This window comes from Sapajus apella, unplaced genomic scaffold (assembly GCF_009761245.1).
Source record: "Sapajus apella isolate SASKATOON/1434 unplaced genomic scaffold, GSC_monkey_1.0 scaffold10, whole genome shotgun sequence".
NCBI classification, from domain to species: Eukaryota; Metazoa; Chordata; class Mammalia; order Primates; family Cebidae; genus Sapajus; species Sapajus apella.
In genome coordinates, this window is record NW_022436950.1 from 7,826,806 (window position 1) to 7,843,158 (window position 16,353).

The following is a 16,353-nucleotide window of genomic DNA, read 5'->3' on the forward strand; positions in this document are numbered from 1 at the left end:
ATTTACAAATATGAAAGAAGCAACAGTAAGACATCTGCCTTCTCAACAGTTATAGTCAAGAATACAGGCAGGGAGGAAGAGAAAAAGGAATAAAGAAAGAAAACTGCAAAACAAAATGAATGAAAGCCAATGGTGTTCTGCACCAGGCACCTAGGGGAGAGATAGCTGGAAGAAGAGGAAGTCTATTTGGAGCAAGCTTCTGGAGGGAGTGAGGTGTGTAGGGTTGTGGGGAGCAAATGGAGGCCCAGACTCTAAAGAGGCAAGGCAAGAGGGAAGAGGAAGGATAGGGGTTAGTTGGAAGTGGGGTATACCCACACCAGGCTACCTGACAGAGAACCCCAAAGGCAGGGGCACTTAGATTTGATGTAGGAAGCCAGTCGTTCTCACTGGCTGGTCTGAGATCAAACAAAATGAGAAAAAGATGAGATGATTAAATAGGTTTCCACCAAGCTCAACCAAGTCAATGTAAAAGACTGCTCTATATTGTGAAATTATGTCTTGTCTTTGTCTTGGTGCTAAGATGTTTATATTTATAAAATAATGAAGACAGTAGATGAAACCGGCTTTTTAAAGAAAATGTCCTTGCTTGGTAAAATAAAAAGGCGGCAGTCTTATTATATCTTATCTTCACTGCGCGGTGGCTCATGCCTGTAATCCCAGCACTTTGGGAGGCCGAGGCGGGTGGATCACGAGGTCAAGAGATCGAGACCATCCTGGTCAACATGGTGAAACCCCGTCTCTACTAAAAATACAAAAAACATTAACTGGGCATGGTGGTGCGTGCCTGTAATCCCAGCTACTCAGGAGGTTGAGGCAAAAGAATTGCCTGAACCCGGGAGGCAGAGGTTGCGGTGAGCCGAGATCGCGCCATTGCACTCCAGCCTGGGTAACATGAGTGAAACTCCGTCTCAAAAAAAAGAAAAATATTTTTGGAAATCTTATTGATCCAGTCATATTTGCTTCATAAGACTGCAGGCTCTTGAGTGGCAAGGTGAAAGCAGCATTTAGGGAAACTCAGTCTGGCAGCAGAGTTTAGGACAGACAGCAAACAGAACAGAAGATTCTGGCCTTAGCAGCAGAGTCCCAGCTCACTGAACAATGAAAACTGAAATAAACTGGGCCTGTCCCAAGAAGCAGTCATGGTTGGAATCTAAGGACCAGCTGCAAGGGTTCCCTTTCCCTAATGCAGGTTTTACTAACGTCAAAGGATTCCACGTCTCTTATGTAGCTGTTTGGCTCACATTTGAGTGACGTGGACTGTGACATGAGGGCAAGGCAAGGACGTGCAGTGTGTCCCATGAATAGAAAGAGGAGAATCCAAGTGCTGCCTAATTATGAGAATAATTACCCAAAAGCCAGGGTCCCAGAGGAGCCAAATCCTGTTCCATCTGTCAAGGCCACTAACTTGAAAAGTTCATATCTTTGAGCGGAAGAAGGGGCACTGGACGGGGCTCTGCTCTGGAAGTTTCTTATCGATCGCCTGGTCAGCCCAGGAACGTGTGTCTCACTTCATGTCACCTGGAGATGCCAGGCACTTAGGTTTGAGTCATCTGGGCACACTTTCAACTTCAACTGGGATGTGAGTTATCTTCCTTTCTCAGACAGCAGCAGCTAACACAGAATCTCTGTCTTACGGAAATGATCTCCATTAAAAGCAAAAATAGGCTCTGATCAGAATTTTGCAGAAGGAGCATTAGACTGCAGAGCCATCTTGATACACAAATCACTTTCAGCCCATCATGGGACTGGGGAGTAGCAGCTGATGGTAGCTCACCCTAGAGAACTTTCTGGAAGTTTGGTGGCTCCCTACCTTTCCATGCCAGCAGGCCAGCATCTCCCTCCCAGGGTGGCACACTGGGACTCTCTTTGCCATCCCCTGGAGTGCCCCTTCCGTCATGCTCCCGTGAAGGAGGACACAGTTGGTCTGAGAAGGCGGCACCGAAGTGCTCAGGATGCCTCAGAAGCACTGCCAGGCCCTGGGGGGTGCCAAAGCTTCCTGGCTCCCCACGCCTGTTCAGGCAACTCCACCTTGAGAAAGTCCTCATTATACCTTATTCTAAACCCTGGATGCCCCAGCAAAGAATCAAACACCCAGCCCTTTCATTCACAAGGAAGGAGAACTGCGCTGGCTCATAATATGTATCTAATCCTCTTATATAAACACGCCTGTCTTCTAGAGCTACAGTCCACTCTCCTGAACACAGTTCCCATCATCTTTTTAAAAAGATCAATATGTATAGTGATGTTTAAAGATCTTGAAATGCCTGGTTAAAAATGAGCACTGGGCAGGGGCTGGGGATACAAAGGTGGAGAAGATGTTGTCTTTACCCCTAAGGAACTTGGAGACAGGGAAGCAAACAGCAAATGGCAAGACAATGTGACAGTGTGACAAAGATAAGTAACAGGTATAAAGAATCAGGGGAACCCTAGAAAGGAGGGGTGGATGGGCTGGCCCTGCCTAGGAAAAACAAATGCAAACTACTCTGCAGCGGGATCTGGAGTTTCAATCTTCAGCTTCAAAAGGTGAACCAAGAAGGTCACAGGGTTGAAGGTGGAGGAGTAGGGTGGGGGTAAGACGTTCTTCATCTATAAGAAATGAGTCTGGATATAGGCAAGCAGAAAGAACCAGAAGGCAAGTGAAATGCTCCTGGAAGTGGGGTGGGGGTCAGTTTTGCTTTCAGAGTTCTTGTGAGGATCTGCACTGCTGTTCTGACCAAGAGCAGAGGTACTAGCCACACTGGTCCTCAACAGCAGACCCTGCACTGGAAGGGCACCTTGTAGTGAGGGTCACATCAGGGCTGTCCTCAGTGCCCAGTCTGATGGAGGGCATGGTTCTCTCTGTATCTGGCTACTTTCTGCTCCCACTAATCATTCCAATCATTCCAAGTTTCTTTTTACATTACTTCTGGGCTGTTCTGCTAGATTGCCTTCTGACCCAAACTGTATCAGTAATAGATGGAGTATTTCAATCTCAGTCTGATACGTGTGACTATTTCTCAGTGGGTTCAGAACTCAGAGAAGAGAGGAGTGAGGGCATACATCCCTTACCTCTCACAGGGTGGGTACTCCATACCTTTCAGCCCCTTTTCCCTTTCATCACAGTGCGGCTCATGGCTTCACCCCCCAAACTGGCCTTCTTTCCCTAATTCCACCACACCGAATAACCATCGGATTTGCAATTCTGTCAGCCCTGTCTCAAGCGACTGTGCCCTTGCTTTTATCTTATTGGTGTTTTTTTAAAGTACATACAGTTCTTCTCAAATTGCTGAAGCAGCTTGAGGGTAGAGAGTTTGTCTTCCACTGCCTACGGCTCCTTCACAGAACAGCGAGCAGTATTTGTAACACATAGGAACTCAGGAAGCATCCTTCCTTGCAGGGCACATATCACCTCTGAGTCTGTATTTTTAATACCTTCCAGAATACTGCAACCTGTATTCCTTGTAATTTTTGAAAATTATTAGTAAATGACTAGGTGATTTGACTTGCCTAGAGGGAGAGTGAGCACATGAATAGGTCAGGGTTATAATAACGAGCTGCTCAACAGAATTAATCTGACACTTAATGACACATATTAGTTTTTATGCATTTGTTAACAAGCCAGAAATGGTGCCCAGCTCACATGAGTGGCTAAAATTAGCATTGCTTATATTTAACTAGGTCAACTTTTCAAGTGTGTCTCTTGTTCATGCCTTGGGATGCATAAACATGGATTGCCTTCCTTGATTCCATAAAGTATACTAACTAAACCAATCTCTGCCTCTTTCTTTTTCTCTCTCAAAAGGGAGACTCCAATACCTGCGATGACTGAAATTGACGCTTCCAGGTTCTCCCTGAAGCTCAGGAATGCAGCTTCTTCCATCCCTTGCTGCTTCCTCCACCCACTCTCTTCCACAGAGGCTGTCCAAGATAGCCTGGGTGCTGAACAGCTAAGAGAGCACACATTCTTAGCTGTGGATTTACTTTATAAATGAGATGAATAAATTTAAATGACATTTTGCTAATATTATTATTATAAAACTGGTAACTGGGAAAATGTAGGAGGCTAATATCCTTCAAGCCTTGCTGATTCTAGTTCTCCACGGTTGAAGTAATATGCCGTCGATGTTTAAATGGACGCCTTGAACTTCTGGCAGAAGCCTTCCCACTTCCCATACTGTTTATTACTCTCAAGAGAAGTGTAGCAATTCTTATGGGAGCACAGATTATATAGAGTGATTCTGTTTACAATTGGATTTCCTTATAATTATTCATGTCAGACCAATCCAAACAATGCCTGAGAGCTAATATACACAGGAGGTAAGAGAAAAAAGAAAGACTAGTAGTAAAGTTACAAATGTTCTCTGAGGATCTGAGAATGCAACAATAGTTCTCAGCACCATTTCAAACACAATGGGATTCTCTTTCTTTCTTTTTATTATTATTTTTTTAATCACAATGGGTTTCTTTAAGGATTCTAATGAGAGCAAAGTTTGGGGCAGGGATCATTCCCCAGTCTCAACATTAGCAAGAGTTTAGCAAGATACTTTCAACCACCTCTTTCAGTTTTAAATTTTAGGACCCTTGTCAGTCTTTTTTTATAATAGATAACACAATGAGAAATGTCTGTGACACACTGAGCTCTTTGTAGGGAAGAGCTCATGAAAATAAGATAAACAAAATATGAAAGATGAAGGAATAATCTACGACCACAACCACTGGGATATTTCAGAGACCTGGGCACCTTAGAGAGAGACAGAGAGACAGACACACACACATCCATGTAGGCAGAGAACTCCTGACAGATGTTTCCATCTAAGGCACCCTGATTCCCATGCTACTGAAAGAGCATAAATTGGTACAACCTCTCTGGAAGGGAATGTGGCAATATGTTTCAGGTTTCTTAAATACATCCATATCCCTGACCCTGTCGTCACAGTTCTAAGACTATCCTAAGAAAATAATCAGAGATCAGGTCAATGATTCATGAACACAGATGGCCATGGTACTATATTATCTGTAGTTCCAAAAAAAATCAGACTCTAATCTAAATATTCAAAATTGAGGAGTGGCTGAATGTTTTAAGAGTATATTCATATGACAGAATATTATGTAGACATTATAATGTTTTAGAAAATTTTTTAATGACATGGGAAAAACTCATTATGTAATATTAAAGAGCAGAATATAAAAACTATACATATGTTATGCTAGCCACCCTTCCTTCTGCTATGAAGTGGTAAAATAAACGAAATAATGCACAAGTAATTATACCAAAATATTAACCATGGTTATTTCTGGGTAATGGGACTACAGGTGATTATGATTTCTTTTTTATATTCTTGTATTTTCTAAATTTTCTAACATGAGAACATACTACTTTTATGATAAAGCTTCCTTTCTAAAGGAAGAAAAGGAGATCAGAGGGGCCTAGTTATGGAAATCGTCATCTCTCTTCTCAACCTCCTCCCTGCTGGTGTTCCCTGGTGGTACACAGTACTACTATGTGCCTAAGCTGGAAATCTTATTGCCTGATCTCTTGCCTCTGAGCCTGCCTCTCCCTTCCCCATCTAATCAAGAGAGTCAATTTGCCACAGGCTTGTCAATTTTCCTTCCTCTCTTGGATCTATAATTTTCTCTCACCCCATGGTCCCTACCTCGGGTCAGGCCGTCATCATTTCTCTCCTGGATCATAAACTTCCTTTATTTTGTTCACTTTCAGAGGCTCTTTCTAAAACCCAGTTCTGGTCATGTCACTTCCATATTTAAAATCATTCTGCAGCTGCCCTGACTCATTCCTACAGACTCCAAGGCCTAGCCTGCATCTCCTTCTCTAGCTCTTCTGTCTCTCTGCACCCTACACCACACACCCTGGAATAATCTGCCATTTCTCGCCCCTCCCATGCCTGCACCAGCCATTTGCTTGCCTTTGCAGCCTGGCTAGACCCTCAAGTCTTTAGAAGGCCTAGTGCCCCACTACCTCTGCTGGAAAATCTTTCCTTAACCCCTGAGACTGAGCTTGTCCTCCCCAAGACAGCTCACTGTACTCTGGGCAAAGTTCTGTCACATTACTTTACATTTTCTGTGTAGCCTTCTGGCTCTCTCATTATTTTCCTATATTATTTATAGAAAGCTCTACGATTAAGAAAACAGAATGATTCTACAAACACTCAACCCCGTGATCAATAGCTTCCTTAAGTGACAACATAAATAATAAGACCAAGGAAGAGCCAGACAGGATAGATGTATCCATCCTTCTTACCTTGGATCAAATATACTGTACAGAAATTAAACAGCAGAGCCAGAATGCTCATTTCTTGAAAGCGACTGCATTGGAGAGAAGGAACAGAAATGGATTCAACAAAGCATACTGCTACGCTTGGCAATGGGGACAGTGTGGGGGGAGAAGTGCCACAGTTACCCTAGAGCCTCATTTTGCCATGAGCAGTCCCTACCCTCAGCACACCTACAAGTGGTAGATCCAGCATCTCTGCACGTGGGCTTGGGTGGGCTGGAAAGCTGACTGAAGAGCTGCGGAGCTTGTGGAAGTGGGAAATGAGAAACCCTGCTCCTTTTGCTTCAGGCTAATTAAAGTGACTTGACTGTAAATGGGGTAAGGGAACTGATGCTAAACTGATTCATTCTTCTACTCCCTGCCTCCAATTGGACTGGATAAGCATGGTACTAATCAAAGGAATAATTTACCTAATTGCATGAAACCATCCTGAGAGTTCACTTAGCACAACTGTTCTCCATTACCCAGCCTGGCTTCCCTGTGAAGTGATGATGAGCTGCTAAAAGCTTGCTGGGTAGCAGGGCTGAATTGCTTGCTGGCTGTTTAAGCAGGGGTCGGCAAAGTATGGACCACTGGCCAAACCTGCTTTTGTATGACCCCAAGCTAAGATTGGTTTATACATTTTTAAATGGCTGAAAAAAAATCAAAAAAAGAATAATATTTTGTGATGTGTGAAAATCATATAAAACTCAAATGTCGGCGTTCTTAAAGTTCTGTTGGAACATAGCCACACTTCTCCATTTAAAGCAATGCAGGTGCATTCACACTACAACAGCAGAGCTGAGTAGCAGAGACAGAGACTGCATGGCCCACAAAACCTAAACTATTTACTCTCTGGCCCTTTACAGAAAAAATCTGCCAATCCCTGACTTAAAGGCTGGGCCAGGTCAAGGTCATATAGAACATCATTCCAGTGCAGCTTGGGTCCCAGGGTATTTACAAATAATTTTCATTAACAAGGCTATCTTGACAATCAAGTCCACTCAAAGAAACTGCCTGCAGTTTGGGTTTCAAAATTGTGCCAAGTAGGATTCATGTAAGATGCAGTTGTGAATTTAGTCAAGGCTCAAGTTTAGAGTAATTTGTCTGAAAGGATGGAAACATCAGGTTTTCTCACCACTACTTCAACTTCTTCTGAATTCCCAAAGTCCACTGACCCAAAAGGAACTGCTCACATCCCCTAACTACCTGTCAGGGGACCCCTGAAAGGGAAGAGCTTCCTGCAAGCCTCATGCTTATTTTACATAGAAGCCCTCAGAGTGGCTTCTAAGTACTGCCACCTGACTGAAGACGAAGAGGCTGGAGGGAGAGCCCTAGCAAGCAGTAGGTGTAGCTTCCTAAAATCAATCAATATTTCCAAGACACTTTCATATTTGGATTCTTCTGGCATCTGTCACCCTCCCTTGGTATCTTTTCTGAATGCAATGGCTAAGAAGCCTGAGGCCTTGTCTTCACATCATAGTCAGGCTATCTCTGTAAAAGGCCTAAGTGGGAAGGTACCTGAGAACCGGCTTTGTGTCCCAATAAACAGAAGTGCCAGGGGACTCTGTGCCTCCCACCTGCAAAGTCTATTAGTTGGGCCTGAATCACTGAGGAGGAACCAGGCAAGGAGCAAACTTCCCACAATTCTCCTCTCCCAAAGCTCAAGATTTGGATATGATTACAAACCATTATGATTCCTTTTACTACAAACACAAAAAAGTCTGGGCCCCTGTTATTGGAGCTCCCTTTTCAGAAATGAGAGACATATGTTATAAATACGTAAAATAAAACAAACATCTATGTTAAGTCCTAGAATTAGCAGTAGAAAACATGGAGATAGAAGAAACCACCTGGAAGGGGTATTACTCAACCCATCCAACCAAAAAGCACAAGAATGCATCTGGCGTCTGCACTTGCCTTTTAAGCAATGAAACAAAGGAGTCATTTTACGTACCTAGAACCTCTTTAGAACTAGGTTGAACTGTAGGTAAAGGAGACATCTGGAGCAGGTAATCCTACCTGGAAGGCAGTGCTTCCCTATCTGCTTCCTACCACAGTTCTAGTATATGAATGTGTGTGTGCACGTGCATGCGCACTCATATACGCATGCACTAGCATATGACAGCACATAGGGGTAAATAAGACTGCTAGTAGGTGGCCCTCATGGAACTGAGGCCAGACTAGGTGGCCCTGAGGCCTGAGGCTCACTATCTCAGACATGGGCTAGGCAGCTCTGGTCTAAGTTGCCAACTGCAAATACACAGTGGTCAAGTTGCTCTACAGATCTGAGGTTGCGACTTCTGAACTAGTAGGTCCCTAACTAGTGCTGCACACTCAGCCCCCATTCATTCTGAAGGTCATCATAGTAAACTGGCTTCTTGGAAAGGTGAAAGTTGTGATTTACACACTTATTCTGAACCTTAGGGCATGATGCGTAAATAAATGGTACCCTCTTGCACAGACTCATCTCTAATTGAGGCTAGCCTAAATGGACCTTTTTTTTTTTTTTTTTTTTTTTTTTTAAGGACTGCCACCAAAAGCACGGACACAGTGGACCGAGGCAAACAAAGCATCAGAGAACAACTCCAAACAGTAGGCTACTCAAAAAAGCACCAAGGAAAAATGGATTTTTGTGAGGGCAAAGCAAGCAGTAGGGGCAAGAGAACAAATGCAGTGACTTCTGAATAGGGCCATTTAGCTGATTTATAAATGACCTCACCAGAGTCCTTTGCTGTGGGAGATTGATGTGTTCCTCCTTCCAAAGCTGGGGTCCATGGACTTGTTTTCGGGGGAACCAAGGAATCGACTCCAAGGGTGCAAAGCCCTTATTTTCAAACCTTAATTAACTGGAAACTAATTAGGACTTTGGAGGGTTTTTTTTCCACTTAAAAGGAAAATTTTTTTCTCAAGTCAGCATGGTGTAAATGGAGGCAAAGTGAACACAGGGCAATTTGGATTTCTTGCATATGAGCAACTCTTTTAGCCTTTAGTTTTCTAACTGATAAATTGAGAAGGCCAATGAGAGACAGATACCCAAAGTCATTTTCAGCAATAAAACTCTGATTCTGAGACATGCCAACAGATCTTTATTTATCAATAATCTGAGATCATTCTTCTATTTTGGCAACTATACCCCATCCTCATACGAACTGGGATCACCTGACAGTCTTTTATAGTTTTTAGAGTATATCATATATTTAATTCAACTGAGGCTTTGCAACAAACTGGTGGGGTGAGGTCTCTAAAATGTAAGGACAGAATCTCTCTCCTGTGATGTGCTTCAGCAGCCATTGGTTGGTTATTCTAAAAGTTAGAAAAAGAAGGGAATCACACAGAAGAGAAACCCATCGCTAAATGTTCTAATTTATATAGATGTATCTTCATTTGCTAATTTTTTCTTTTTTTTAGTGTAAGGCTTTCAAAAAGGGAGAGTGCCAACTGGATTTCTACACAGTCTTTTCTGAATAAACTACACTCGCAATTCCCTGTCTATACTTTATCATTTGGTTTCTTCAAAAAAGAATGAGAATTTAGACATTTACAAAGCAATGTGAATACAGAATGCTTACTGGATTCCATAATTACCCCATTTTACAACTGAATTTTTAAAGACTTATCCTTATCCAGGTCTTCCCAAAACATTTAACTTAGTTTTTTTATGAAAACAACAGCTTCTTTTCTATGTTCATATTTGATCGGTTTACCTGACACATAGTTAAACTGCATAATTACAACACGTACAACTGGCCTCGCCAGGTTTGAGAACACACATAGCATTCCCCTGAGGGGGGGGCGAGGGAGAAGGCAGTACTAGACAGCCAGTGCCACCTGCTGTGGTCACTGATCACTGAATTGACAGAGGGAAAGACGGGCATGGCTGAGATGATTGCAGGGCTGGACTACAGCTGAGGGAGGGAGGTCAGGGACAGAGAGACAGATTTTGGCTCATTAGCACCCAATTAGTAGTTAGAATCACAAGAGTAGAGGAGGTCACTCAGGGTGGGAGTGTGGATAGAGAAAGGACAAAGGTGGGGTAGATCCAGGGGATGCCAACCCTAAAGTGGTGGGCAGAAGAGGCTTCTGCAAAGGGGGCCAGCAGGACATTGGAGATGTACAAAGAGAAATAGAGAACGAGGAGGTGGGTTTCAAAGGACCTGGTGCAGGTCAGAAGTCTAAGAAGCGAGAACTATAAGGTATCCTTGGATTTGACAATAAGGCAGCCACCAGTAAGTGAGAATGCGAGTACGTTCACACTCCCATGAATGATTTCTTGAAGGAAGGAAAGTAGGTATTCTGTAATCCCCTATGCCTTTCGTTTCTCTTCCACCACGTCTGCTGTCTTCTTCAGTGTCCACTCTGCCTCCTGTCTCCCTGCCAGCATTCTCATGCAGATAGGCCTGCTCAGGCTGCCTAAGCTTAGGCCAGGGAAGGAGCAGGAAAACTCCAGAGGTTACCCTGACTGCCACACAGAGACAGGACAGGTCATCCACTGGTCCCAAGAGCAGCCACTTCTACCTAAGCCCAGAGCAGCACCTATTTGCAATGCCTGCTAAGAAGCATTTGTGCAAGTCTGTTGCAAAAGACAGGATAAAATCAAAACTGCAATCAGAAGGCTTTATAGCCAGGCCTTTCAGATTTCTCCCGGCTGACAGGCTCAGGGAAAAAAGTCTGCATGAGGCGGTCTGGTGAACAGTTCCACTCTCCTACCCACCTCATTTTTCAGACACATGGCAACTTCCCAGAGCACACAACAAGCAGGGAAGGAGAGTGTGGGTAAGAAATATAAATGAAAGAGGAAAAAAAGTCGATAATACAAAACATAGTCTCTGCTCTGTAAGGTACTGGCAAGCAATAAAAAAGAAATCCTGGGTCCTAACAGTCACAGACTCTCAGACATGGAAATTCAACCAGGTTTCAGTGACAGCTGCCTAAGTCCCAGAGGGCTGCCAGCATGGCTATGATAGTTCAGACTTATCAATGTCAATCCAGGCCAATGTGTTTTTCACTAGCCAGTGTTCTATAGCAGGAGTCCCCAACAGCCCGTCCAGGGCCCGCTAGGAACAGGGCCGCACAACAGGAGGTGAGCAGCGGGTGAGCATGACCACTTGAGCTCCGCCAGCGGTGGGTGAGCATGACCACCTGAGCTCCACCTCCTGTCAGATCAGTAGTGGCATTAGATTCCCACAGTAACTCAAACTTGATTGTGAACTGCTCATGCAAGGGATCTAGGTTGCATGCTCCTTATGAAAATCTAACTAATGCCTGATGATCTGAGGTGGAAGTTTCATTTCAAAACCATCCCCCACCCCCAGTCTGTGGAAAAATTGTCTTCCATGAAACCAGTCCCTGGTATCCAAAACAATGGGGACTGCTGTTCTATTGTAAACAAATAGAAGATGAGGAATAAGAATAACTACTATTTTTTCCCAAGCCTTCAGATCAGACACTGGTCAGCTGCCTCCTAAATTTCCATGTCTCCTATTCTTGCCTCCACTAAAGAACAGATTTGAATAGAAACCTGAGGTGAGGATCACAGACTGGACATAGCCTTACCAGGGAAGACCAGCTGGGGGTTTTGGACAGAGCCACCCACACAGACCCACTGTATATGGAGAGTGAATGGGAGTTAATTCCGGCTGGCCTCAGAGAACACGATTTTGATGTGGTAACTGGGGCCAGGGGAAGGAAGGAGGAATTTAAGCCTGCCATGCTGCCTTCAACCACGTTGGGTTCAGGACAAGTTAAATCCGTTGGCTGCCCTGAAAAAAAACATGTACTGACCTGATCCAAACGAAGTGCGCCATCCGCAAAGCGTTGCTGGCGTAATCGCTTGGCAATTCCGTGGAGATTCAAGACGGCCTGGTGTACCTCCTCGCTGCTATGCTCTGGGGAAATGGGAGGCAGCTCTGTCGCAGGGATTTTCTCAGTGGGGCTTTCAATCATGCTCTGCGCATGCTCGTAGCTAAGTTTGGTGCAGGAGCGGATGATGGTCCGGCCAAACCATTCATCAAGGATCTGCAAAGATGGGACAGTCTGTGAGGGAATTGTGAGGAGAATTTTTTTCAGGATTTTCTTCCTTCAACCACTCATCCATAGACATTCAACAAAGATTTATTGAGCACTGCTCAGAATGGTGGCAGGTTCAGGCTAGGCACCCAGATGAATCAGAGATAGAAGCTGCTACCCTCAGGGAGCTTAGTCTCCACCTGGTGTGGAATTAATCTAACAGGCACTGGACACCTATGGATGATCCCCAAGCACACTGGTGGCACAGGCAAGGCACATTGGAGGTTTTTCCATTAGTTTTGGTGAATGGGCATCAATCTCAACACTGAGGGGAGTGGAGGAGAGAGCTGTCAACAACATGGCAGACAGGTACTCTGCGGGTTTGGGAACAGCTCAGATGCAGGGTAAAGGAGAAGGGGAAGGCAGGGCCACTGACAGAAAGAGGGAACACAGGTGGAAAAGCAGGATAGGGCTAGAAAGAGAAAACCCATTTCCACTGTTTCATTTGGCGCACATATGTAGAGACAGAAGTCTAGAACAGGCTTCTCAATCTCGGCACTGCTGGGCTAAACAATCTCTTGTTGGGCGGGCGCTGAAGTGTGCTTTATAAAACGTTCAGCAGTATCCCTGGCCTCTATCCACTGGATGTCAGGGGCACCTCTCCCCTACACCCTCAAGCTGATAATAAAAAATGGCTCCAGGCATTGCCAAATGTCTTCTGGGGGAAGGCTGGCACAGGATGAGACACACTGGGCTTGAAGGAGATATACCCAAGTTTAGTGGTGGTGCCAGCTGAATGGTGGGATTACCACTGAGGTGCGTTTTATTATTCTCACTTTTCTGTATTTTGTATAATAAATATGTATTACTTATAAAACAAAAAATGAACATTAAAACATTTTTGGGACTCTTGGGTCTGAGGTGCAGGGAGAGACGCAGGCGAGGTGATCTGGTAGGTAACTGGGTGTGGGTCTGGTCCATCTGGACGAAGAGGGGTCTACAGAGAAAAGGGTGGTCAGGAGAGGCAGGGCTGCTTGGCCTAGCACACCTCCTTCATGTTAAGGAGCAAAAAGAGAAGCCAGGGAATGAAAACAGGAGAAAAATAAGAGAGTTGGGAGAGACAGGACAAAAACCAGGAGTGTCCAATGTTAAGCAGGAGAAAAGAGCTTTAAGAAAGGGGACTCGAAGGCAACAAGGGACACTCTGGAGCACTTACTATGAGACAGGCATTGTTCACACTCTCCATATGGCAACTATTTAATTCTCATAACAACTCTATGAGGTAGGAATTTTGCTATCCTCTTCTTCAGATGAGGAAACCAAGGCACAGAGAAATTAAGGAATTTGCCCAAGGTTACACTGCTAGGGACTGGCAAAGCTGGGAACTGAACCCAAGCAGTCCAGCCCTAGAGCCTGAGCTCTACACCACAAGTATATGTCTAATACCACTTGGATATCAGGGAGGAGAAAAAAAAGACAAACTCCTAGCATTGAGCATTTGCTGACTGTTTTAGGAAAATGCAGGAGAGAGGCAGAGTCACACTGCAAAGGGTAAAAGCATGTGCTGCAAATGGGTCTGGAGATGCTGTAAGGAGGGCTCCAGCCTTCGCACTTCCAGGGCAGCCAGAGCTTTGGCTTCCTGTCAGCTCATGCACATGCCCCCTGTGCCACTCAAACAGCAACATCTGCTGTGTGTGACATGATGTGAAAAAGCCTGGGAAGCACCAGGCTGAGGATAGGTGAAGGCTGGAAGTGGACGCAATGCAACCAGCGTGGATGACCACTTCCAAAAGGACGGGAGCACTTTGGAATGAGCAGAATGGAGGGCTGTGTGGCGTTTGCAGGAGAGAAACCATCACTGAAGAAAGATTGAAGACACAAGAAAACAAAAGCGATTCTAGGCCAAGTGGAGGACATCCATCCAGGACAGAGGAGGGGCGCCCTGGTAGGGAGGAAGGAAGGAAGGAAAGGGGAGGAGACGTTGAGGGGAAGGAGAGGGAAACTGAGAGCATGACCATCACAGAGCCCCAATCTATGTAGACAAGCACGAGGCAAAGAACAAGGGAGGCCAGGTGGAGTTCGAGGGCCTGAGGAAAATGGAAAAGCTCAGAGATAAACGCTGTGGAAGTGTATTTCTTGTGCAAGAAAAGGGAGGGAGTGCCAGTCAGGAGGAGAACCTTTTAGCCTGGGCTTGCAGACATCCCCCTTGCCTTGCTCTTCACCAGCCAACCGTTCTGTTCACAACCGCTGACACAATGCTTTCCGAAAAAGCCAACTGAAGGGTCTGTAGGCACTCCCCATGGGGAAGGACTGAGCCCAACCCAGGAGCTGTTCACACCACAAAGCCTCCAGGAAATACAGCTTCTACCCTGGAAGGCTGGAGAGACCACTTTGGTACCATCCACTCTCCCTTAAAGGAAGAAACAATACTCTTGAAAAATGGCAGCCATGGGGTAGAGGAAGAGAATGGTGGCAACTACTCACATTTTTGTCTAGAGTGGAGTCTTATGAAGGATCTTGAATCGGTAATCACTGACTTTAACTTTTCTTAAAAAAAAATCCTGAAACTATTCTTTCCAGATTATGCCAAGAACTACCACTATCCAAAGATATAAGGGATTCAAATAACCTCGCTAATCTTTCACTATGGCAAGCAGGTCTTGAATTTGGCTCTTAGGAGGCACGTGTGTGTGCTGCAGGCAAAGGCAACTGTAGAGCCGATTCCAGGTACCACCTGACAGTCCCGGTGGGGAGTGCCACATTCAGGTCTCCACAAGAGTCTAAAGAGCCCCTTTTAGGCTCAGCCAGCCTTGTCCTCCTCACACATCCACATTTCCTGAAGAGCTGCTCCAGCCTCCTCTGAAATGACAGGGCCACGACCTCTTCATTCTTGTGGTCTCAAGGGTTTCCCCTGGTGATTTAGCTTGCTTCCTTTTCTACATTTCATTCCAAACCCAGTCACTCCTCCTGTGGGTCTACATCAGGCTGCACAGTCTGCCTTCGGCATGCTCAGGGAATGTCAGTTTCAGTTCTATGCCACTGCTCTCTTTCACATTTCACAAGTGGTCTAGAGGTTCCCTCCAGCATCCAGCATCCAGGTCACAGGGTCTGCGGCCTCCCAGCGTCTGTGGTCTTTTTCCCTAGTGAATGTTCCAGCACAGGGTAACCAGTGTGCCCCGATCGGGCATCTGCTTTCACAAAAACCATGGGTCAAGGACTGCTTTAAAAATCTAGCGAATGTTGGCCAAGCACAGTGGCTCATGGCTGTAATCCCAGCACTTGGGAAGTCAAGGCAGGTGGACTGCTTGAGGTCAGGAGTTTGCAACCAGCCTAGCCAACATGGTGAAACCCTATCTCTACAAAAAATACAAAAATTAGCGGGGTATGGTGGTGTTCACCTGTAATCCCAACTACTCAGAAAGGTGAGCCACAAGAATTGCTTGAGCCTGGGAGGTGGAAGTTGCAGTGAGCCAAGATCACTCCATTGCACTCCAGCTTGGGCGACAGAGTGAGACTCCGTCTCAACAAAACAAAACAAAATGAACTTAGTGAAAGATCCAGACCCTCCTCCCTGAAACATTTATACATAAAACTTAGCAGCAAGTTCCACAAGGCTCCCAGACACCCCTGCACCCTGCATGCCCATGTCTCCTGGCTCTAAGCACATCTCTATAGCTCCCCTCACCCCTCTGCCTGCTGAGCCCTGACCAGGAGCCACTTGGAATCCTGAGGTATTCCTAAAACTGATTACCTGAGACCCGCCCAAACCAGCAGATTGCCACTCTTTACCAAAGCCTGCTCATCGCCCACGCTGGCACTGGCTATCAGTTCGTTTGAGCTCCTTTTTTTTCCCTTAATCAGCACCTCTACTTTGTTTCCTTCTCAGTCAAAATAGATATCCCTTCCTAACCGCACACAGGAACACCACCAAATTTGAGACTGCAGTACTGATGATCACTTTTCCATAGCTGTTTTGCTTCACTTCAGTCCCCTTCCTTAATGCCTGCAACCCTGAAAGTCCATCCCAACCTTCTCTTTAAATACACAAAGGGCTGAAGTAGAAGCCTGAAGAGCCGTCAGGAACTTCCTGCTCG

General features: G+C 45.2%; 1 protein-coding gene across 2 annotated transcripts in view; it reads right to left on the reverse strand.

Moving 5' to 3' along the window:
* Positions 1-16,353, reverse strand: part of DIS3L2 (DIS3 like 3'-5' exoribonuclease 2) — a 385,644-nt gene that overhangs the window by 60,547 nt on the left and 308,744 nt on the right. For both annotated transcript variants that reach the window (XM_032277907.1, XM_032277908.1), the window contains exon 13: positions 12,035-12,268. In XM_032277907.1, the coding sequence (XP_032133798.1) occupies positions 12,035-12,268 (234 nt within the window). The remainder of the gene's footprint in view (positions 1-12,034; positions 12,269-16,353) is intronic.